Source organism: Megalopta genalis, chromosome 13 (assembly GCF_051020955.1).
Source record: "Megalopta genalis isolate 19385.01 chromosome 13, iyMegGena1_principal, whole genome shotgun sequence".
In the NCBI taxonomy this organism is placed as follows: Eukaryota; Metazoa; Arthropoda; class Insecta; order Hymenoptera; family Halictidae; genus Megalopta; species Megalopta genalis.
Window position 1 is genome coordinate 5773203 of NC_135025.1, and position 25071 is coordinate 5798273.

Here is a 25071-nt window from a genome sequence, read left to right on the forward strand (position 1 = left end):
CTCTCTCTCTCTCTCTCTACCTCTCTACGTCTGTCTCTCCCAGTTTGTTTTCGTTCTCTTTGGCCAAGCAGTCGCGTTGTGTCACGTCGATCCCGGAATCGCAGAGACTACGGGGGTGCAATGACAAGAGACGACGGCTCGATTAAGTCGGTTAACGGATTGCGACACGAGCTCCCCGTGTGGACACCTTAATTAGAACCCTCGGTTCACGGCTAAGGACTATTTAATTTGGTCGTCGCCAGGCAGTCAGGCAGGGGCCGGCTGTTACCCGATGAGACAAGCGCTTTTTCTTCTCGTCTACCTATGTAGAAACGCACGAGCCGCGACCGATGCCTCCGCTTCCTTTCTAATTCGGTCGACGGTCTTGTCGCGCTTACGCGGTGCACTGCAACACCGTCTCGATTCATGTCTGGGACACGCTTCGGCAAACATTGCCTGTAGCGCACGCCTAGTCTTCTCTCTAGGGGTGGGGTTGCTCTCCTTCGATCTGATCGTTGCTACCGGGGTTGTCGCGTCAAACGTCTTTCCGATCACGCCGCCGTCTTCTCTCGTCGCTATCCTTCCTCGTGTCTATCCTCGTTGGACGAACCGATCCTCGGGCTTGCTCGAGCCCACCGACGAAAGGGAGACCTTCGATTCGACCAACTGGCTCCGTCCTCGGCCCTAAAGAGTCGGGTCAAACTTGAAGATGAACAGTGTCGCGCGCGATGATTCCTTTCAGGCTTCAGGGATTGAACATCGGAGATTAGAGGTCGAGGCGAGAGGCTTGTTCGAATATCTATGTATGTTGTATCGATGTATCTATGTATCGATGTTGCCACCGAACGTTATCGGAAACGATGAAGCAACGATCGATACGAGCAACGATAACCGGCTATCGATCTATCTTCCGTCGGATCTCGCGCTCGGTTCTAGACCCGCAATTAAAAGCGCTTAAGGAAAACCACTTGGAATCCCGAATGACTCGTTGCCGCACCATAAAATATGTCGGCATTAGCTTCGGAACAACAATTTACTTATTATGCTTTAAAATAATATATTAACACCGGATTATCTTGAGCTCCGGCTGTCGCGGACGTTGCGGCTTGTTCAAAGTTCATCGTCCTCTATCCGTAGATCGCTTCGTATCCTTCTCATCGGGAGTTCGATGACAGCAACGTGAATGGAAATGACAATAGGGCGTTGTTAAGGTACCCTTTTTCCGCCGATTTCTACTGTTAAGCCGGTGAAGGCACTCCAAGACACTCGAGAGACATCGCAGAAAGAACGGTAGCTGAGATGCTTTTGAAATTCGATAGGCAATACTCGCAGCGAAGCTGTTATGCTCATTCCCATCAGGAAAGCTATCCTTTACGAATAGCGTATGAAACCATAATCGAGCTGCTCTTCGTTGTTCCGCTCTTCTGTAAACCTATTTCTATAACACTAGGTTTCCGGTACCCGTCGATTTGGCGGATTTAATATTTGGAAAGGAAATGACGAACAAATCATAGCACGTTAACTTCGCGAAATTGATAGGAAGGGATCGAGGCCCGGCGATCGAGGGAAACTCGGAGGAGCGAAGCTAGGTCCAACTAGGATACGAACACTTTTTTTATTGCACCTCAATGGCCGGCATGATAAACAGTAGACAATACAAAAAGTCTCGTACATAAAAAAATAAAGTATAATAAGGCACGGACGACTGGCGTCGCGGGCGCGCCGATGGTAATCGATTCTAGCTCGTTGTTGCACGGCGTTTACCGACGCGTTTCTGCGGCAGAGATTCTCGTGTCGAATTGAGCAGTAGATCTCTCAAGCGATTAAGTACAGGCACGCGTCGCCGCGGAATGCGTCGACAGAGAAAAAGGCACCTGCGGATCCGTCCCGGATCATTATTTATATTGTATATACGCCGATATCCGAGACGGGTCTTTCGTTAAAAAAACAGCACACATATCATGCGTATATATCTCATCGCTGTTTCTCGTTCCTTCGAAAATTTTCGACCGTTCTCGTCGGGGAAAACACCTCTGATTCGAAGGATCCAACAACGGATATCCGCCGTACTCGAAGATCCGACAAGTATTCTAGAATTTTTCCGCTTGACTTTCCCGCCGTGTATCATCGTCGATCGAACAATTCTTTTCCGAGCGATGGTTCTCGTTCGGCCTTAACTTGTGTTTCTGCCGAAATTCACCGGTGAACTCGAGAACGAATACTGAGCGAGTCGGACACCGAACGCGAACCAAAGCCTCGCGTCTTCTTGAGTATTTTACGAACGGATCGTTGTTTGTGCGTTAGACAAGGCGTTCAGCAAGCGATCGGGCATACTTTCTCGACCATGCATTCTTTATCGAAGAGGACGACCACGGAATATAATCGGGATTATATTTGAATCTATTTAATACGCTCGGAGCTTCGCGCCACTCGAAACCAATCGGCGAAACGAACGTTGAATAATACGATTTAAGTACCGCTTAAGTAACCTTGTGATCATTCGAGTTGCTTGATATTAAAACCTTGGACTGAAAAGGACCGGTCGAATTCGACCGGTTTTTGAGAAACAGTTCCGATTCCCCCGATTGTTTCGAACGGCGCCGGCTGTTAACCGTTACAGGCCAGCTCCTTCCTACAGCTCTCGTCGCGCGATTTCGACCTATTTCTTTTTTTCTAAATGAAATGCATTCGCATCGCCTCGGAATACGATATTGGATTGTCCGTAATACGCTGTCACGAATACGGGAAGCTTCCATTTTTCTCGAAAGCTTGCCTCGACGGCGACCATAGGCTCCCGCGTCTCGATTAGGACTTTACGTTGTCCGGATTCTTCGGCGGCTTCTTCCTGCCCGGCGTGAACAGAGCTAGTATCCCGCTCACTGAAACAACACAAAGGAACCCCGTTAGACGTTCCTTCTAATTTTCGTACACGATCAATGCTATCTTTACCGAAGGACACGAACGACACCTTCTGCAAATGTTAATTTAAAGTTATTTTCTCTATTTAAATCGCTTTTCCTATAATTGTTGTAACATTGATGTCTGCGGAATAAGTATACAGGGTGTCCTAGAACTCCTGTTACACCCGGAAACGGGTAATTCCCGTGACGATTTGAAATAGCTTTTTCTATTGCGAAGATGTTCTCCACAGCTTTGTTAACGAGTTATGGTGTCTTCCGAATGACTGTCGAAAAGATCTCTGCGATAACAGATCCATTTTTATCCCCGGGGATCCTCCTTAAAATCAGCGAAGCGTCCAGCATGCTCGACGACCGTGCCAGTGAAGGGTGGAGCCTCGGCGACGCTCTCATTCTAGATTCTTTTGTGTGAAACTTTGACCATTGTATTCGTCTCGTTTTTCTCATTAAGCCGAGGCCAAACACGGCACAATTATGATTACGATTACTTGTGTAACAAGCGATTAAAGTTTCGGACTCGCGATACATATTATTCTAATGTTATCGGTAAAAATAGCATCGATTACTCGAGCACACATACTTGTCGTTGAGATACGTACGGAAGAGTTGAGCTGCGACTATCAGGATCACCAATATGCAGTAATCGTCGATCAAGTAACCGATCATCATCGTCCCGCTTATGGCGCCTATCCGGCTGATGAAGGCCGAGAGACCGGCGGCTATTGCTCTAAACAGGAAACAAATTAATGCGACAAGATTCCTGGATCCATCGTCCGATTCGAATTTAAAATTAACGGTTCGAGGGGAAATGATGTTTCCTGCTCGATTCGATGAGAGATAACAATGTTTTATCGGCGACGGAGGCGACATTGAATTGCAGACCACTCGACAGACTGTTCAAGATCGATCGACTCGATGCTTATCGCTGCCGATCTCGACACTAAACACAAGCGGCGCGGGGGAGGGGGGATAACGATTGCCCATAGATATTTATAGCGGCCGATTAGACCCGTTCGAAGTCGAAAAACTAGAAAACGAAGCCGAGATACCAAACCGGTAGCCGTTCGGATTGGTTCACCCGCACGCGCGACTCGCGATCGATAAGCAAATTAGGCTTATCTTGAGCGACGCGGTGAATCAACGCGAACGACTCGATCGGTTGTCGAAAGGTTCGACACGTTTCGAGTGCTCGTACAACGATAATAACGATAATATTTATTATTGTAACAACGATAATATTTGCATTCGAAACTTAAGGCGAGTGTCCATCTGAGAGTGAAACTCTCGACAGTTGCTCTACAGGGTGTCCGAAAATTATTGTACAAGCGAAAAGTGAGGAGTTCCTGAGGCCATTTTAACTAACTTTTTCCTTAGCGAAAATGTAATCCGCGGCTTCGTTTACGAGTTATTCACGAAAAACGGTGACCAATCGCAGAGCGAGCGCGGCCAGCGCTCCGCCCTTCCGGCCAATGCCGCGTCACGATGGTCGTCTGACGCAGCGGCAGTGGTTACGAGGGCGGGGCGTCAGCCGCACGCGATCTCTCATTGGTCACTGTTTTTTTGTTAATAACTCGCAAACGAAGCCGCGGATCGCATTTTCGCTAAGGAAAGAGTTGCTTCAAATGACCTCAGGAACCTCTCATTACCAGTTTGCGAGATATTTTCGGAGTACCTTGCATAGGTACCAACTGTCTTCTAGAGTGTTCTACTCTCAGATGAGCACTCGCCTTTGCAGCTATGCAGGCAGGCTTCGTGTAAATAAATAATTCTTCATGTAAACTCTGTTTCCAGGGAGTGTTCAACGCACCTTAAGTGCGTCGGGTAGAGGTCCACCAGAACGCAATAGACGACGCTCAGGCAAACCGAGGTGACCGACTCGTAGGCGCAGGAGAGGATCAGGTTCTGAATGGAGGTCTGCACCAAGAAGAGGCAGGCTGTCACGACGGCGGGCACGAACGCTGTTATCACTGGAATCCGATCAAGAAAAAGTGAAGTCAAGAAAAAGCTTCCAGAATGAGTCCGTGATTATTGATCGGCGTACAGACCCCGAAGAAACGAGAGAACCGCTCGGTCATCGAGGGAATCGTTGAAACGACCGTGTACTCACCAAGGAAGAACTTGTATCCCACGTAGTTGACGAGCATCGGCAGGATCAAGCCAGTGGGGATGCACGAGGCTCCCAGGATGAACGTATGGACGAAAACGCTGGTCTGCACTCTCGATTCGCAGCCAAACGGATCGTCGGTCGGCACCTGCGATTCGATAATTGCGGAATTATGATCGGCGATGTCGATGGAACGAGCTCGAATAAGGACTAGTGCAGAGATATCGCTGACCGATTCCGTGACGTTTCGAGCGCTCTTCAGGGTGCACACGCTGGCAGTCTGATTAGGGTAGGCTTCCTGGAAGTCCGCGTACCTGTGGAACAGCTCCGGCAGCCACAGGGTCAGCGTGTAATAAGCCGACGTGACGAAACAGGCGATCGAGCACACCACGATTGTTCGACAAAGGAACGGCGGCTTCAAGATCATCACCGTCTTCATCCAAATGTCACCGATCATCGCTTTAAACGACCGCTCCTCCGTTTCTTCCTTGAGCTCCTTCATGTGCATGATCCGATGCACCAGATCGTTTAAGTTGTTGTTGCCGCTGTTGCGCAGCTTCGTCTGCGGAAATCAGTTTCTCACTCTGTTATGCACATACAGTCGCCTCGGAAAGTACGTTAACGCCCTTAAATTTTCGTTATGGGCTTAGGCAAAGAACTTTGAAAAACATCATTTTTTAATTTTCTTATCAATCAGTTGCAATTTAATCAACTTTTCGTATACTCGTTTCATAGAAAATTAGTCGGTCTAACGTCTTAACAATATTCAAGTCCTCTAAAACAATCTTAAAAGGCTTATTCCGTTTGAAAAGGCGACTTTCCGAGGCGACTGTATCTCTCTTTGGTAAACACGAAGGCTCGCCGTCAATCGATCGTTCGCAGCCACTCGATTTTTAGTCGAATCTCTGTTTGCCGTTGCGCGTACAACTTTACAAGCGACTACCGTTGAATAAAGATGATCATCGGTTCGTCTCTATTCTTATCGGAGAGATTGCGAACTATCGGCGGACGGTATATTTGCCGAAGATATTATCGGTCAACGATCAATGTTTGACGAGCAAACCACTCACTGTGTACTCTTTAGACGGCTGCCCGCTGTTCTCCGAGTACATCCTCATCAATACGTCCAGCATCTGCACGTTCTGACCGGTCTCCGCCAAATATTTCGGCGTCTCCGGGAAAAACAGCAGCCAAGTGCCAGTGAACACCGCCGGCAACGAGCAAATGAATACGAAGAAGTTCCACGAGTGGAACACCACCCCGGCAATCTCGACGTTTATTTCCAACGGGATAACGATCCATCCGACACCTACGATCGAACAAAAAGCGGACACGTTAATTCAACCGGACGCCAGTTGAATCACCTCCGTTGTTTTCCCGAACTTTGCACGCTCGTGCGCCGAATTTACCGGGGTAGTCTCTCTTCAACTAAATTATTATTAAATTTAAATTGACTAAATCTCATAGTTAACTGTAATAAACCGACTTTATTCGTGAAATTATTTATTTCTCTGGCAGCGAATGCAAAAGTGATCAGAAGGTATTGCGCATAACTGAATTATTTTTAAATTGAAATAACGTTTTGTTTCTGTTAAAAATACATATAAATAGCTGTGCAAGAAATGTCCATAAACCTAGTATTAATAAATGTCTGTTTCTCGTTCCAGAGTACAATTCTTCAGAATGGGCCATTCTGTCTGACCAAATGGTGGACGATAATAACGTCGACGAAAGTTGTAAAAAAAGTCGATAAATCATTCGGAAGTGGTGAAGCAGCGTGGAAATGCACTTATTGTGAAAAGGACGAGGACAACGAGAGAACCGGAGATCGGAAATGATCGAATGCCGCGGGTCGCGCCCGAAGTGGATACTTTAACCGCGGTCAGCCACGGTCGATAAGAGTTCAACCGGTGCAGAAACGGTTCTTGGAACCCGCCTGGACCATAAATAGTCGCTCGAACGAGGTGTTTACCTGCCAAAATGATCATCCCCATCACCCACGCCATCTCCATCCACGAGAGCATCTTGTCCCGGTACTTGGTCGGCTGAAATTCGCCAAGGTAGAGAAACACCACAGCCGACTGTCCGTTCATCCTGCAAACATTCGTCCTATTATTCGTCGTCCGCCGCGAGAGGACGAGTGTTCTCGAGCATTACGAATGCTGCTGTACTAACGCTGCGCCGCTCAAAAATTTTAGAAACAGGAAGATCCAATAGTGCGGTACCACCGACGCCAACAGCTCCGAAACCCCGTGCAGCAGCAGAGCCACCAGCAAGGACATCCTCCGACCTTTTATGGCCGCGTAACAGCCCCAGATGTAAGATCCGCACAGCATACCTGCGAATTCACCCGGACGTTTCAGCAATTGTTCGGTTTCTAATCGGACGTAATTATACCAATTAGACGCCGCGCATCGAGTCGCCTCGGGTGATTATGATTTCATCGACATCCTGCATCGTGGTTATCGCAATGAGATTTAAATTTCCCGAGGCGGAAGGTAAGCGAACGCGTCAGCGCTTCGCACAATAATAAATATTTATCGCTGCGCTCGCGAGATATGCAAACTAGCGGAGACTCGACGTGCCGGAAACTGTTTTATCGGTTCGACGTTGAACGAGATCGGCCGAAAATTATTTTCAAAGCGCGAGAATACACCAGCGGACAGTAACCTGCGATAAGTTTTCGTGCGAGAGCCTCTCGTGACACGTGTAAACGTCTCCGAAATTGCGGCCGACAGAAGCTCGAGTCGCACGCGACAGTTGCTTCAGAAGAGCGAAACAATGTAGATGCAATATGTTGCAAACAAGCATTCGCACTTCTGCAGGAAACGTTCTCGCAAGGAAACGTCGCAGGATGTTTGCCGAGGAGACTCGTAACTTTGCAAGAAGATGACGAGAAGGACAAGAATTTCGGGAGATTTCCTTGGCCGTTCGTGCTGGTCGTTCGCGGTGACCGCGGCGTCTGAAAATGCTCGCACGTCCCTGAGCCGATTCATTCAATTTATGTCGCGTGCCGTTTAAAAGGCCTCCGACTCACTCCAATGAAAATTTTTCTCTCCGATTCGTCGAGGGCCACGACACTCGCTCGATATTCTTGCGGTCACGTGCGTTGCGCTCCGCTGTTTTGCTGCCACCGTGTTACCGATTCTGAAATGTACGGCACCGTTTTTACACGAAATCCGCACGGTTAAATTTAAACGATCCAACTCCAATGTTTTGCCGCTACAGTGCATCGAGCTCGGCGCGGCTTGATCTCAGTCAACAAGGATAGAGAACGACTGCAGTGGAAATAAAGGAAACAGACGGACGCCGCGACTGAACAGAGTAAACATGCAACAAAGAATATTGCATTTTCAGTCATTCTTCAGTCTTACTTTTATATGTTGTTGTAGCACCGACGAACAGATGAAATTTTTCCGACTCAAATGTGTCCAAACGCTGTGTAAATCGGACAAAGTTTACCGACAAATTTATTATTATGGTTTGCTTATTAACAGACTGCGGAAGTTTATGTACTCACGATACGTAATTACTATGCAGAGTGTATGCAAAAATATGCAAACCGTATGCAAGATATACGTATACAAAGTATACGTAGTATAGATTTGGTGAATGTGCACCATTCATAACGCTCGACATAATCATTCTAAAGAGTAATTATGTAATAATTAAACTCTATCAACTTTTCAATCTATTAACTCTATAAAATTTTTAAATGTTAAACCTTCAAGCTCTACTGACTTTATAAACTTTTTAAATATCCGATGATTAATGTTATACTATATACATAACACTATTATTGTGTTAGGTTTCGTGCATAATCGAAGCGACAATAAACTACAATATTTTTATCTAAATTTTCGATTGAAAATTGGACAGTCATTAAAAAATTCGAAATATATAAATATATTATATAAATATATTAGTCCTTATATTTTAAATCGGTACGATTTATATCGTGTTTGGACTCATTTTAATCAGAAGAATCTCAGCTGTTCATCGATGCTAAAATTACAAAGATAATACGACAATAACTCAAAATGAGATATTCTTTAATGCACGTTTATCTTTGTCGCGGTGTTCCTTTAAACCCTCGCCATACCATGACGAGTTTGACTCGTGACAAAGACGTCTGGTATAACAACCTGTTAAGTATAAACGTGGTATCGTTTTCTTTCTTATCGCAACAATATTCCGTCGTTTTGTCATCAATATTTCTGCATTTGCATGCGGTTGTTAGCACTCGAACAAATGTAGGCGCATAATCAGCGTAACGTTATCCGTTCCATCGAAGAAATCATTGCGATCGAGAAAGCTGCAAACATGCCAACCGCGAAGAAAATTGTACGGCAAGGGTTTAAACACATCCGTCTCGCTGTCACGCGTTCTCTATCTACACTTCCTCGTTCCGTCGAGCCGTGCTCGAATCACAATCGTTGGAAAGAAAAGGTGTCCGGTACGCGAGAATTTGCATGCCGGCTCCCGAATCGATGTAAATTTATCCGTGCCGCTACTGCGAAAAGAAATCGAACCGTCCTCTATGGTGCTGACGAACGTTGAGAGAATTCTCCGGATCGGTCGCGTGGTCTCGATCCGGTCGGCCGAGCGAAAGATAACGTTCGCGGGGGGACGCGGGTTTTGAAGCGACTTGTACAAGTCGACGCGTCCTACAAGTTGGAACGAAGGGGGCGTGTACGCGTGCCGTTGAATGTCACGCTAGAAAGTATAATTCCGGCGATAAGGGGAGCCATGCTTTCGCTGATTGCACGCACAGGCGGCGTTACACGTTCCGCGATCCGGCGAAACAAAAATCGACGAGGAAAAATGGCTCCTGGATCCCGCGATTAGAAAGCCCCCGGCGCGATCCAGGGGCCCGTTTCACTTCGTACCGGCGACCCGGTCGCTCGCGTGAGAAATGTCCAGGTGGCCAACGACGCTTCCAGCACTTTCGATGAATTTTCGACTTTCGTTCGGCCAAGTCTTTCGCGTACGGTGCGCCCGTTCGAACTTCAAACTTTTAATCGATGCGAATTCGTTGCGAAAATCGCGAGAGCGGATTGTTGCTATTATTAAACGCGTGCCATTTTCGCGCTGGAAACCGCGTCCGCGCCCGTGTTGAGACGGCCACCGGTGACTCAGGTTTGCAGCGGTGTCTGCAACCTTTGTTCGCGGCTTTATAAATATCGAATTGGCGGACGGTCGAGTCCCTGACTTGGAAAATTGGCAAAACAATCGACGTCGCCAAGACAAGTCGGGAAAGCGACGGGCATCCTATATTCTGTTCGCCGACCTCGCGGTAAGTCGCAGGGAAACGCCTGTTCGCGCCGAGGCTGTGCTAGAGGACGTTCCAAAAAGGATCGCGCCGTTTGGCAGTGGCCTGGCACTGTCAAGGTCGAGGGCAACGGCAGGAAACGCGCACGAGGCGGTTCACGTCTATTCCGCGCGCGGGACTAGGCCGCAACTATTTAGGAAAGAGTTTATTTCGCCGATTTCGATGACCTTGAGATGTGTTGGCAAGGTCATCGTTCGGAACAACTTCTTCCCTACGGATATTAGCGCCGCCGGGCTTCGTTTCCGAAATACTTACGAGAATCATTTGATATCTGTGCACACGTGTGCATGTTAGTGACAATGTATGAAATGCAGGCATTCGATAGAACGGCTCGCGTTTTTAACGCTTTGACGGCCGCGCCAGAAGCCTCAAGAGTTTCGTAAAATTAAAGTATTTAATTCGATTGAATTGAAGTTGCAAGGAGATGTTATTACGATATCGGTTTCATTTTATCACTTTTGTTTTAGCATTCTTACCTCTTGCGAATCTTAATAGAATTGAGAAACTACAATGGATTAGCGTGAAGATGAATTTTTAAATAATTCTGTAACCCGCATACGAGTGACGCGGCAGTCAAAGTGTTAACACTAAACCTACTACCGCCGGTCAAATGATAATAAATACCCAGCCCAGACCTAATCCAGACTTAAAATAACTTTCGCATATTTTATGCTTTGCTTAAAAACACGAGATATTTTATGTAATACTTGTATCTCATACATTGTCGTTAACATAATGGTATACATACCATGTGTGCTTGTAAATAGAAATGGACAATTTGGGAAGCCGATTGTCAAGAACTATAAAAGAGTCGAATAATCGTATCTCGGCTTCCCACGTTGTTCATTTCTGTGCGCAATCTGAGCGTCAATTAAGGAGACTTCACTGTATTTTTCTAAATATCTTGGAATCAAAGGCCGAGCGACGGTAACAGCTGCAGGGAAAAGTTGTTCGAAACAATGTCTTTAACAATATATATTTGACCGTCGTCAAAATCGGCGAGATGGACCCTTTTCTAAATAATCACCGGCTATGGCCAGCTCGCGAGCAGCCGCAGCTGTTCCATCGTTGGCTCCTGGGATCCAGATCAGCGGTGTTTGACCCGGATCACCTGGTCGCAGACGCTACGGCAGATTGTTACGGTCGCCCGGCGCTGATTTAGCGCGCATCCTCGTGGCGATAATTACCTAGCATGGGTGCGGCGCTCAAACGTCCCTTGTCAACCGTGGTCATCTTGAAGTCGCATGCTGCCGACGGTAATATAAATCCGATGCTAGTAATACTGAACGCCACATTCATGAAGATCAGGCTGCACACGGCCATGACCTTAAGGTTGAACTTGCCGAACCCTGAAGATTAAGAACGAAACGCGTATAATTAGTAGCATCGTCCGCGGGACAGATTACGGGGCCGAACATTGTCGGCCCTGTTGTCGGTCCGACGAATTTGTTCCCGTAATCGATTCTAACGAGGCGAAACGAATTTTCGAGAACGAGAAACGGAGCATGCGAGGCTCGCGTATCCAGCGACAGTGATAAGTTGCGTATCGTCTTATCAAGCGACAGCCTGATAACTCGACTTCTCTATACCGCTTTTGCAGCCGAGCTCGTCGCAGGCCAACAATTTAGTAGACTTAAACGACTAGACCGCGGATTTTCGATGCATATATGCGGAGCTTTGCACGTGCCGCGTGCGTGCTCCAGATACAAAAAAAGAAAACCGTAAGAAGACTTTGCGGATCGTCGAGGCACAATCTCGTCGGATTTTTAACGAATTTCGAATCGCTGTCAGCGAATGGGCCTTTTTTCAAAATATTTCCCCGTGTAGCACGGTGTCGTTATGAAAACGTTACAAAATAGAAACGAACGCGGCGCAAGATCGTGAAATAAATGGTCGAATTTCTGTTCTAGGTACGGAGTACAAAGCCAATAATCACCTGTCTGGTCGACTGCATCTTCCACGACATTTTCCGCCGTCTGCTTGGTACCTGTGAACACATAAGAAGATCGTCGATCGTTAGAGAATCGTGCGCATTGAAGAGAAAGAAAGAGAGTGAGAGAGAAAGAGAGAGAGTGTGAGAGAGAGGGAGAGAGAGAGAGAGAGAGAGAGAGAGAGAGAGAGAGAGAGAGAGAGAAACACGATGTACAGGCAGTCGTGAAAGTTCCACGGTCCCGCCTAGCTTATATTCCGGGAATAAAAACGTCCCACGCGGCGCCAGTAAATGACTAAACACGTCGGGGCCGGGGGACTCGTCGACTTCTCGTGGCGAGACTTGCTGCCGACAAAGCGGCGTCGACGTGTCCGCGGCTTCTCATTCCAATAAATCGCTTTGCTTGCCGCCCAGTCCCCTGGGGAACACCTCCGCGATCGCGTCTCTTTGTTTCGAGCACGCCGGCAAACACCGCTTTTCTCTCCTAGCGAAATTGCTTCTCCCGCGTGGAACGGTTTTGTCAACGACTTAATTTATTTGTTAACCCCTTGCCCTACGATTTCCCTCGCGACTACGTCGATCGGGCGCTTCTTCGTCGCCGATGAACTCCTACGAGAGAAAGAGAATATCTTTTGTACGTCCACGGGAACGCCGATGGCCGAATATCAAAGATATCGTAGCGCAAGGGGTCGAGCTCTCCGTAAGAAATATGTTCCTCGATCATTGTATCCGACACGAACGCTGTAACCGGAGGGTACACCGTTCGGACGAGCGTGTAACGACGTTTAATCGACGCGGCCGACGGCTTTTTCGTCGCGAAAATAATAACGCGCGTCCCGAGCCTGTGTATCGTCGTTCCGACGGGTTCCGCAGGGTCGTTCTAACAGCGCGGCGTTAGAAAGAACGTTCTCCGGCACGCAGAAATCGATTCTCAAGGCTCGCTCGCCGGCCGCCGTGCAATCGATGTCTTCGTTCGAACAGGTGTGCCCGACAGGGAAACACCTTCGGTAACAGCGCGTTCACGGAAGCGAAGTCGTTTCGTGGAAACAATAAAACTCGTTTTCCATGCGTGTTACGCCTTTGTCTCGGAAGGCGGCGAGAATGTTTACGCCGAGAAGCGGCCGATCAATTATGCATCGTGCGAATGCGGCAACATAAAGAGCGCGGCGGAACGGAACACTTTTTGTCGGATGTAAAGAGAACATCCTGGGAAAACTCTGTCGACGTCTCCGAACGGATATCGTAGGTGTTCGAGGGTCCGGGGGTTCGCTGAAATTTTGAATCGGGATCACGGTGTCCGTGCCGTAAAGCCACGGCCCGCTTCGAAAGGGATACAGACGACCGTTGAGCGAGACCGCCTATGGAAAAATACTGCGGCCCGATCGCCTCTGCATCGCCTCTGCATCGCCTCTGCATCGCCTCTGGATCACCTCGCGATCACCTTGTTTTTCGGATCGCCGAGGATCCGGCAATTATTTTAGCACGGCACCGCGGCGACGCGAAAGATATCTAGGAAACAAAGACTAGATCCGGAAACGAACCGATCCAAGGTGACAGACATCGGCGAGATCTCTGCGCTAGATCTAGAACTGCCTCCGGACCGTCTCACCGGATCACCCTCGATCACTTGCACGTCGGAGATCGTCGAGGATCGCCGCGGCGCCGGGAACATTTCTCGGGAAAGCTTTTTCCGATCGGAGGGAAACGATGTTATATCTTTGTATGGAACTACACTTTTTCGGCCGCTTCTCGATCACTCTTCGATGCCGATCACAAGGTCGGTCTCGCGGAGATGACACAATTTGGTAACGCGAACGAAACGAAACGAAACGGTATTACGAGAGAAAGAAAGAACGAATTGTCGTGGAACTATGAACTATGTGAGCGATGAACGAACGGATGAACGTCGGGTTTACCTTGCAACGTGGAGACAGCGTCCCCAGCGACTAGCGGGTCGGACGCGGCCGGCTCGTGTTCCAATCGAGCGATATCGCCCGACATCGTACGCGCGCGAAACTAACTCATCGCTGCGCGCCGACTCCGGCGTCGATTCCCGCGTCGATTCCCGCTCGGTTCCAAACGCTAGTCGCCGCTGACGGCCTTGCGCGAGCTGCACGGAGCTGCACGAACGACACACAAACTGCACACTCCGATTCCCGTTTCGACTCGGTCTCCGAAGAATCGCTGGCACGCCTCCCCTCTGATTCACGGGCCACGCTAACAACCGTTTTTTTCCGCCTCGGCCTCGCTTTTCTCTTCCCGGCTCTAGCGGAGAGACCTCTGCGAAGCTACGGCAATTCTGGCGGCCAGCCCTCCCCCGCGCGCTCGAGCCGTTTCGCTAACCCTTGTATCCTCTGTGGGGTTGCCGGCTACAATACGCCGCGATCCCCTCGTCGCGGCGAACAATCTGTTCGCGGAGACGTGCTGATGAACGTTTCGACTGCGGGGCATCGTTCTTTCTCGAGATACATGTTAATGATACATGTTAACCAGTGTAAAAGTCGAAAGACCAAACACTCGGGGTACAGTAATTTCTTCCTAATTATGTGCGCTCAGATCGCGCACAAAAATGGACAGTTTATAGGAAGAGGAGATACGATTATATTTATAGTTATATTATAGATATTTTTATAGTTGCCGATTGTCAACAGCTGTAGAAACGAGCCGCAAGACTTAAACAATCGTATCCCCTCCTCCCAAATTGTCCATTTTTATGTATAATCTGAGCGACAATTAAGGAGAATTTACTGTATTTCTTGCGTCAACGCACGTGTCCGCGGATCCTAAGATCAGCAATTTTGCTTCTCAAATTAATAATCGTTAAGCGTTGGAAAGGTTGAAAGTAACAATATTAAAAATAGCATCGAAATGAAGGATATTCTTTTCATATTATATTTACTGTTCAAAACTTAATATTGAACTAATTATAGTAGCCGTGCTCGGAAGCATTATATAAGAATATAGAGGAAATTGCTAGATAATCTTTTTCGCGAGGGTTTTAAGAAAATTGTTTTTAAGTTTGTCCGACTGTTCAAACAGTGATTTGTGCATCATCGTTCGAATCGATTTCTAGCGTGATTACAATTGCAGAACAAAAATAATGCATTCCACGCAAGTCATTTGCGTAGTTTGTCACGTTTCGGTCGGTCGGAATAAAGGCTCGCCTTTAAAAACATTAACAATAGTTGCTAGTTCAGCAAATGTCGTCTCTCGGTTACGTGGTCTTGCGACTTATCCGCTTACGTCAACCCTTTCGAACTACGATTTCTTTCACGGCTACGTTGGCCAGCGCACCTTCGTCGCTAACAAGTTTCTAGATAAGGAAGAAAAATTTACGTTTATCGCTATGCAATACGGTGTCCAATTTTTTATATTCAATGTATAGTAAATTCCCCCCCAATATGGGAAGAGGAGATATGATTATACGAACCTCGCGGCTCATTTTTATAGTTGCCGATTGTCAACAATTGTAAAAACGAGGCGCAAGGCTTCCAAGCAGAAGGAAAATTAGGAAGAATTTATTGTACCTATTTTTCAGTCTTTAAGCTAGGTCAAAGAATGACTTTCGGCCGATCACAATTATTATACCGTGGATGTTTATGTAAATGCTTATTTATTCTTTTTTATAAAATAGATAGAACAATGGGACCTGGACAAAAGTTTATATCGAGTTCAGACGATTCCAAAAAGTTGTTTAATTTGTATATTGTGTGCGTTTACGTTTAAAGACATACGCGATAATGCACTTGCCGTGTACGTGCACATATCGTAATCATTTGAATCAGCTGTCTTATTAAATTTAATTAGTCCATTAGTCAGCACTTTAAATCCAGTTTAGTTTAGTTATGTTAAATTGCACATCCAATTCTCGCGAAGCTGCATGCGTCGTTCGAAAAAAGGTTCAGATGAGAACACAATTTCTTGGCTTCGATAAAGGCAAGTTTCTTTTGTGGGGGAAGGGGGGGGGGGGGGAGTGAAAAAGATCAGAATTACCTTAGAATTACTCATAGAAGGTTGAACGAAATAGCGAAGTAGGTTTTAATGATTTTTATGGCTCATAAATATTTATCTTAAAGTTAGTCCCGGAAAGCTTTTAACGCCATTAGCTACTTTATGTAAGAACATTAAGTCAATGACGATGCTTATATGCGATAACAATGCGGTTGGCTGTATGCGCGAAAAATATTTTCAAAATGTGCACGAAAAATATGGAAAATATCCACGAAAAATATGCAAAATGTGCCAAAAATATGTAAATATGCGCGATATTAAGCACGTACTATATTAAGTGTTGAGCACATTTATTAACATTAAGCACATTTATATTAAATGTTAAATTTTAATTAACGAACGAGGAATGTTTTGCAGCTATTATGATGCATTATACTTCGAATTACAGTATGCTACAAGCTAATTTTTCTGGACACGAGATAAACTTTTGATTGTTCTATCTATTTTATAAAAAAATAAGCATTTACACAAACGTCCGCGGTATAATAATTACGATCAATGAAAGTCATTCATTGACCCAGCTTAAACTCTGCAAAATAGGTACAGTAAATTCTCCCTAATCTTCCTTCACACTTGTAAACAAAAATGGACAATTTTGCAAGAGCAGATACAAGGCTCGAATAATCGTATCTCCTCTTCCCAAATCATCCATTTTTGTACATAAGCTGAAGGAAAATCAGGGAGAATTTACTGTATTCAGTGCTGCTAGACATTTCCTCCCGCGATACGGCCAGAATTCCAGTCGATTACGACGAGGGTTCGACACCGCGTTACAACCGGGTCGCTTCGTAAAAAATCTTGTTACATACTAGCAGATTTACATAATCATCGTTTCACGTTTCGTTCCGCAAAAACGTTCGCCGCGTTCCGGCGACTCTCGCTCGTTTATTATTCGTTACGTCTCCCCGTGAAAAAGCGCCGGTTAGCAAACGATACTCGTTTCAGATGTCGCATCTTCGGTCACGATGCTGCGAACAGTGACGCCATTCACTCTTCCCCTTTTATTCACCTCGGCACACATTCTCTTCCACCGCCTCGGATTTACGTGCCACCGCGAAACTCGACTTTCCTACCGATGAATTCCAATATCCGCGGATTAGCGCCCGCGATCGAACGGAAAGAAAACAGCGTTTCTTAACGGACCATTCACAGTTCGCAGGTGCGATCCAGAAATCGGCGAGACATCGGTGGTGAATCGACCGCGTCAAGGACTGCCCAAGAATCGGAGAACGACGTCGGTTATCGCGGCCGGCGCACATGGCAGAGGAATTCAGTCGCCGCCTATAACGCAGATAACTTAATCGGGCGCGATCCCCGATTGCCGATTGCTCGCTGGAAAAGTCACGTCGTTGGCCGATTAACAGCCACTCGAGGTTCAATGTTTATTTACTTTCGGATTTTTCACGGCAAGTGCGCCGCTCCGTGGCGCGTGTTCCCCGGTTATTTAAAGCGTCCGACGTCTCTTTTGTCCCATTTCTCTTTATTTCCGATCGCCGTTCCGCCAGCGTCGCTCGGACGCGACAGTTCGTTAACCAGGAACACGAGATTCGTCGCCGAACTCTTGCTGCATGGAAATATATTTGTACTTGCGAGCGAGCGATTCTACACAAAAATGGATAATTCGGGATACGATTAATCGAGCCTTGCACCTCGTGTTTACAATTGTTGAAAATCGGCAGCTATAAAAATAAGACGAACAATCGTATCTCCCCTTCCCCGAATTGTCCATTTTTGTTTCCAAGCTGAAGGTAAATTAGGGAGAATTTATTGTACCTATTTTGCAGCGTTTAAGCTATGTGAAAGAATGACTTTCGCTGATCGTAATTATTATACCGCGGACGTTTATGTAAATGCTTATATTCTTTTTACAAAATAGATAGAATAATATGGGACCTGGACAAAAGTTAACGTCGAGTCCAGGCGATCCCGAAAAGTTCTTCACTTTGCATAGTTTGCACGTCGCGTGTGTTTCGCACGTTTACGTTTAAAAACATGCGCGATAACACGTTCGCCGTTTACGTGCGTGTATCGTAATCGTTTGAATCATCCGTCTTGTTAAATTTAATTAGTTCATTAGTCAGCACTTGTATCATAACCGGATAGTGTTGGCAGCAGTTGTATATGAATATGCGCAACGCTGAATATGTTGACACCACAGAGCAAACCGTGTTTTCACAAAACACAGAGTTGGTAATTGAACATTAGCACCCGTTTGAAACACCGTTCTTCGATCGTGATCCTTTCTTGAAACAGTGGCACAAATAATACGATAAAAGGTACACAGAGCATATGAGACCGGATGCAAAAGTTCTAGCCATATTTTCGAACATTGTTCTTTAGAAATTCTCACTCGCACTAATACTGTTATATAATATATGTTACAACGTTTATGAAGAATGTTCATTCGAATACGCGTTTCTCCGAGAAAGGACATACTGTTCGAACAGTATTGTGTACTTCAATATTTCCGTTGTCCCGGTTCATGGAACAATTGGAATCCATGTTTCGTATTCAACGTGCCTAACTTGGAACGGGCGTTTCAAACAGTGCGTTCCATCCAACAGTTAGATACAGTAAATTCTCCCTAATCGACGCTCAGCTTGGAAACAAAGATGGACAATTTGGGAAGTGCAAGGCTCGTACAATCGTGTCACCTCCCCTAAAAAAATTCTTCATTTTTGTGCAATTAGGAAGAATTCGCAGTACATACGACGGCGGTCGCGGCGAATTGCTGTTCCGCGGACCGATGTGGGACAGCAGCGGGACAGGTTTCTTCTGATTGCATATTGCATCTCGGCCGAGGGAGGCGCGAGTGAAGGGAACCGAGAGAAATGCAAGGAAAACCTGTCCGATGGCTGGCGAACGCCGAAAGAAAATGATGGCCGTCCGAGCGAAGAATCCGCAGAATTTAGGCGAACCGCCTTCGCGAGCTCTCGGGTCCAAGGAAAACGGCGCCAGCGGGCTCGGATTCATCGTTGTCCCCGGTCAGTTATTCGCCGGGAAGAGTTTCTGTCTCGGCGAAGCGACGATAACTTTTGGGAACAGACGCGATAAAAAGCCTCGCCGATAAATCATCGGATCTCGCACCGCTCGCCTCGACTCCGCTACAGTCGCACGCCTTATCGATTCCCTGATAGCGGCGCAATCAGCTCGGTAACCGTACCGGGGATTACTAGACGCGTGCACGATTCCCGAAACTGCGTTGCAGAGCCATGTGCGTTCGAATTCGTCGCGGATTGCGCCAACTGGCCAACGATTATTTTCGGTCGGTCGGAACGATGTCAAGAGCGAATCTTCGCAAGCAATCGGCGCGGCCGAGAACTTTCGTTGAAATTCGATGCGGATTTACTCAAAGGGATGTTTCCTTTTGTTGTAGGAAGAGGCGCCCTGCGTCCGACGACTCCGCGACCGGAGCCGTGAAAGCGTCGAGAGCAGGATTGCGATTCGAAAGCGGAAGCCTCGTGTCCGGTTCCGAAGGGATTCTCTCTCTCTCTCTCTCTCTCTCTCTCTCTCTCTCTCTCTCTCTCTCTGCGGACTATGGAATCACATGCGCCGAATCATGCGTCGAAGCTGGTTTCGCCTGGTTTGACTCACCGGACTCGGTCCTCGCGTCCATTCGATCCTGCCGATCGCGACGACACGCGGTGATCTATCGTCCACGATGAACCTCCTCGAAGTGGCCTCCCGATCGGCGTCAATCAAACGACCATCGCGTGCTTTTTCTTAATCCGTTCAATAAAAGAGAACCGGCTGGAAGCGGAGGAGGAGGGGGTGGAAGAACCGTTCGCAGGGATAAAGCTCTCTGACCAAGAACCAAGATCGACTGAGCCACGAAATTGGCCACGAACCATCGCGTCGCGTCACGTCGCATCGCCCGGTGTCGTTGTCCGATCCCGAAGAAATGTCGCGAGACTGTTCTGTACGGGGGCGCGTTGCCAACACTCTTTTGTATTTACACGTGTACCGTGGACACAGCTGCGAGAATCGCCGGCTCTCAACGAGCTTGCGCCCGTTCGTCACGATCGTCAGTGATCTAGGAATTCGCTTTCTGTGACCGAAATCGTTTTAACGTTGTCTCAAGGTTCGAGATTATAGCACGGTAGATCGCTGCATTCGTGACGACGCCGGATGTGTCGGCACGAAGCATTACGGACGCTCAGATTGTCCACTAAAATGGATAATTTGGGAAGAGGAGATACGATTATTCGAGCCGTGCGGCTCGTTTTTATAATTGTGGACAATTTATGACTATAAAAATAAACCGCAAGGCTCGAATAATCGTATCTCCTCTTCCCAGATTGTCCATTTTTGTGCGCAATTTGGGCGTCAATTAGGGAGACATTACTGTATACTTTTCCCCAATATATATATATATATATATATACTGTGCTATTACTTCACCTGGAGTTTCAATAGTTTCACTTAAGATTTATTCCAATTCAGTATTTTAGGACGTATTTACAATTTTGTTAATTTTCCTCTACAAGCAGTAGGGGGAACTTGATTGTTAACCAAATGCGAAACTGCTTGAACCGCATCGCGTTCAACTCTTAAGTTCGTTGTAGCAGCTGGTAAAATGCGGGGATCAGCTTCGATAAAAGCCAAAGACGAAGCCAAGCCTCGAATAATCGTGTCTCCTCTTCCCAAATTTACGTAAGAATTTATTGTAACAAGCGACCTCCGAAAACGACGCGGCGATGAACCGCGCGACGTTCTTTCGCACGCGGCGCTTTTACTATTCGGCGATCGTGAAAAACGCTTTCCGATCAAAGAAACGTCCCGCGTGCGCTGGACTAGCGGTTAATTAACAGTCGGTCCAGTCTCTTCCCCTGTTTTGTCAGTCAAACGGTTGTTACGCGATGCAATTCCAGCAATTCCGCCAATTATTGGCTGGGTCAAACGGCGAGTTACGGCTTACGGCTCACGGCTTACGGTGCTCGCAACGGGAAAGAAAGAGCACACCGGTGACAATTATCGTCGACAACAGTTTAATCTCTTTCTCCGCGAAGACATCCTACTTCCCTAATTTAATTAGCGCTCGGCGTCCGCGGAAAATACGTTCTGTGACGTCGTTCGTTCCTTCCCCGGCGATCGGAACCGTACCGCATAGGCGTATTCTTACCGAAATCGAAATTGCAATCTTCTTTCCAGGGAAAAGCAATCTTCCCTGCTCGCGAGTAAACGCGTCGCGATGATCGACTTCTAATTGGCCGCACGAGACAAAGATCTATTGCGTTGACCGAGAATTTATTATATTGTTTATTATATATAGTATATATAATATTTCATATTATATTATTATAATATTTATTATATATAATATAATATTTATATATTATATTTATTATTATAATATTATATAATATTATATATATAAAATCCCCAAATGGGGATCGTGACAGTTAATGGGCTAATCGAGCGGGGCTAACGAAAGATTGGCAAATCGGTTGCTCGCGTTTCCGCGATCGTTTCGCCGCACTAATATTCCCATTCTTGTTACAGGGACGAGCGAAGCGGTTCGTGGTTCACCGGACGATTTCTGTCGCCTGTTCCGGCTGGAGATTTCCCGTCGAGCCTTGTTCCCGTCTGACAATCGGAACTCGATTCCGCGTCGAGACGATTTCACAAGCGGAGCGTCCGCCGTCGCAGTCGTCGAAATAAAGAGGAATTCACCGGGGGAACACGCGAGGAGCACCCGGACGCCGCGAACGAAAAATCGCTAGAAGACCATCCTGGAAAATAGCATCGAACGTCCACGCGAACCCGACGTGCTTCCGGCCCGGAATTCCACGATTCCGGCGGGCTTCGCGACCGAGCCGCAATAATCGGAGCGGTATTACCATTTGAACTCGACTTTGAACCTGCGGATCTTTAATTACTCTTCCACGATGTCGCATCCGAGAGTTATCCTTGGACTTCGTTGAAGGTTGAAAGCCTAACGCGATCTTCGCTGATCGATTAACAGAACTAATCTAAGTCGTTCCCCGATCGAATACTCGAGCCGTCGCGTCACGGTCTTTCATGCTAGATTTCTGAGGATCGCACAGCAATAGGCTGGACCGGTCCAAAGATCGCCTCCGCTTTTCTCTCTTCTGGCTGCTTCTGCGAGCAGATCGTATTCTAGGGATCGTGATCGATGTCGAAACGACGACGGCCACGCTGGCTGAATAAACCGAATCCGCGGGTGTTTTCCCCCAGCGAATCGCGTCGCCGTTAACGGAACAACCTGTGCCGAGAGCAAGACACAGCCTGGCCACGAGGGCAATGCCGTCGGACGTCGACGTTCACAGATGTTCAAACACCGTCTGTTTGCGCGAAAGCCGACGATACTGCCGCCGGTGTTCGCAGATAAGGCTCCGTCGTATTCCTAGAAACGATTTCTTGTCGGTCCTCGACGCGAATTTCGCGGGCGAGAATCGATCGGCCCGATCCGGTTCGCGACGGTTGAAACGCCGTCGAAAAATGCCGTTCTCGAATACGGAAGCAACCAACGATCCTTCTGCTCCGAAGGACTCGGTCCAATCCGATTATTCGATTAAATCGAGCCTCGGTTCGTTTCCGTGGCACCGCGATCGCCGGCGAACAGAAAGAAATTCCTCGAAGCGGAATCTCGACGAGCTTGCTCGCCAATTTATTAAATAACGCGCTCGAACGAAATCTCCGCGGGACGCGGGAACATGCACGGTAAATTCTTCTTCGGCTTGTGAACGAAAATAGGCAATTTGGAGAGAGGAGAATGAGGAATTTCTCCCGGAAATGCCAAATTTCGGATTGCTGTGAATTTCTCTGTGCTAGTCCTACACGACTATGTAATTTATTGCTACGTCGATGCTAAGGGTCGAAAAGATCGCTTTGATCAGCTTAATTAACCCATTAACTGCCACGATCCCCATATGGGGATTTTGGAATTTCTCGAGCACCACTTTTGGCGCGAAGAATACATAATATATAATGTATAATATAATAAATATTATATATAATATATTTATAATATAATAATATTAATAATATAATATGTTTATAATATAATAATATACACAGAGAAAGAGGAGGCAAAAATGATCCTGTAAAGAAGAAACTGTCTTCTCAAATCCTCCGTTTCTGTTTGCAAGCTGAATAAAAATTAGGGAGAATTTATTGTATCGCTGCCTCCCCGAGACGATTTCCCGGAAACGAAGAAAAGTGGCCCGGCGAATGTCGAGCCGGGCGATACGGCGCCGTTTGTTCTGTGCGACGCGGGGAGATGGAACAGAGGACACCGGGAGTTTATTATAGAAAATCGCCCGTAAACTTCTGGTTTATTCGGCACGGATAGGATCTCGCTAATGGAAGATACGGCCGGGAACGGTCGACATGGATCAACGATGATCCCTATTGCAGCCGTTTTTCGCGCTCGATCCGCGCGCGCGTGTCCGCCTGTTTCAATTTCCGCGACGGAAAGACCGATAGTAAAGGCGCGGCGACGGCGCGCCGTGACGAGTCGGAACACGAGAAACGCGTTGCGCTTTTATTCGCGGCTTCAATTTCTGTGTCATCGGTGCGACGGTGACGCCAATCGTTCGACGTATCGCCAAGTAATTCCCCATATCTTCGTCCTGCCGCGATGATAAAGCGAAACGAATCTTTAATCGGAAGTGCGACCGTATGAGAACGATTCGTCACGCGTCGCCGTTTCGATCGGGGGACCGTCCGGCGCATCTTTGTTTTTAATTTACGGGAGAAAAATATTCCATCGCGAGTCTCATTGTATAACAGTTTCGATTGAATTCGAGAAATCATTATTCTGTTATATACATATACTATATTATAATACTATTATATACTATATTATAATACTTTTATATACTACTATAAAATATTATAATACTATAATACTACTGTATTATACTACTGCTATACTATTGTATAATATAGTATACATATGTATATAATAATGATAATGACTTCTCGAATGGATGGATACAAGATTTTTAATTAGCCTTAATAGCCAAAATACGGGAAGATGATAGATTTATACTGTGCTAGGTCTGCTCTAATAAGGACAGTCTTAAAAATAGGAGTAGCGTTCTAAGCATTGCGACGAAGCGAACGTATGGATGTTAACATATTTAACCCTTTCGACCGTAGCGAAACACGTGCGACCCAGCGATTTTTTCCGATCGCAAAAGAGACAATCGTGTCTCGCAGATGCGTGATTTTGCGCCAATCTAATGTGTCTCTGACTGTACACCACTACCTTTAATCGATAATAACGTCGATTAGGCGCTATGTACAGCGACAAGACATGCTGGATAGCTTTTATTTAGAATCGGTATCGATCGCAGAGTCGCAGTGCCAAAAATTTCGTTTTCTATACGAACAAATTAACGATTTTTCATAATTTTCGCATCGTAGGCTTCCGGTTTACAGATCAAAGTGATCTTTTTGACCCTTAGCATCGACGTAGCGATAAATTACATAGTTGTAGGACTAGCACAGAGAAATTCACAGCAACCCGAAATTTGGCATTTCCGGGAGAAATTACTGTATTTGGATCGACAGTGAACGAAACGACCCAGGGTTCGATCCCTCGCTGTTTCTTTTTCTGTTATCTTCCACGAGATCGCGAGAACCATGCTCGATTGTCAGGGACTCGTTAATATCGAGCCGGATAATGAAAACGGCGAGGACAAGGCGGCCGTGGTCCGCGCGGAGTCCGCTCTCCTGGACGACGCGCGTTAAATCGAATTGAAAATCCGCTTCGAAAGGAACACGGTCGAATCGGCAAAGTGCAATTTCCCGGCCGGAAATTACATCG

The 25071-nt window shown here is 46.8% G+C and overlaps 1 protein-coding gene and 1 long non-coding RNA gene across 4 annotated transcripts; one reads left to right on the forward strand and one right to left on the reverse strand.

Annotated features, from left to right (window-relative positions):
* Positions 1–1575: 1575 nt before the first annotated feature.
* Positions 1576–20008, reverse strand: LOC117224197 (synaptic vesicle glycoprotein 2A). Of its 2 annotated transcripts, none has more exons than XM_033476958.2 (11): positions 19869–20008; positions 12270–12320; positions 11521–11682; positions 7177–7339; positions 6974–7095; positions 6072–6310; positions 5234–5563; positions 5005–5149; positions 4705–4864; positions 3497–3624; positions 1576–2858 (listed from the first exon to the last, which is right to left on the reverse strand). In XM_033476958.2, exons 1-11 carry the CDS (start codon positions 19888–19890, stop codon positions 2785–2787), a joined length of 1596 nt encoding a protein of 531 aa, XP_033332849.2. In that variant the 5' UTR covers positions 19891–20008; the 3' UTR covers positions 1576–2784. The 2 variants fall into 2 exon arrangements, with proteins under 2 accessions (XP_033332849.2, XP_033332848.2); XM_033476957.2 differs by lacking the exon at positions 19869–20008 and adding an exon at positions 14180–14318.
* On the forward strand, positions 6285–24090 carry LOC117224199 (uncharacterized). 2 transcript variants are annotated; one of them, XR_013034695.1, is made up of 5 exons: positions 6285–6414; positions 6669–7499; positions 12244–17647; positions 18965–19258; positions 21777–24090. It is a non-coding gene; the product is annotated as an uncharacterized LOC117224199 (long non-coding RNA). The 2 variants fall into 2 exon arrangements; XR_013034694.1 differs by lacking the exon at positions 21777–24090 and adding an exon at positions 19651–20656.
* The last annotated feature ends 981 nt before the right edge of the window (positions 24091–25071 follow it).

What these genes read in the sequence shown, in the direction of transcription:
- LOC117224197 (XM_033476957.2), bottom strand. Translation starts at nt 14,264, where the DNA reads ATGTCGGGCGATATCGCTCGATTGGAACACGAGCCGGCCGCGTCCGAC. An exon ending in AGCCGTCTAAAGAGTACACA is followed by an intron (nt 5,564 to 6,071) that starts GTGAGTGGTTTG and finishes TGATTTCCGCAG; the next exon opens with ACGAAGCTGCGCAACAGCGG. An exon ending in CTCGAAACGTCACGGAATCG is followed by an intron (nt 5,150 to 5,233) that starts GTCAGCGATATC and finishes ATCGAATCGCAG; the next exon opens with GTGCCGACCGACGATCCGTT.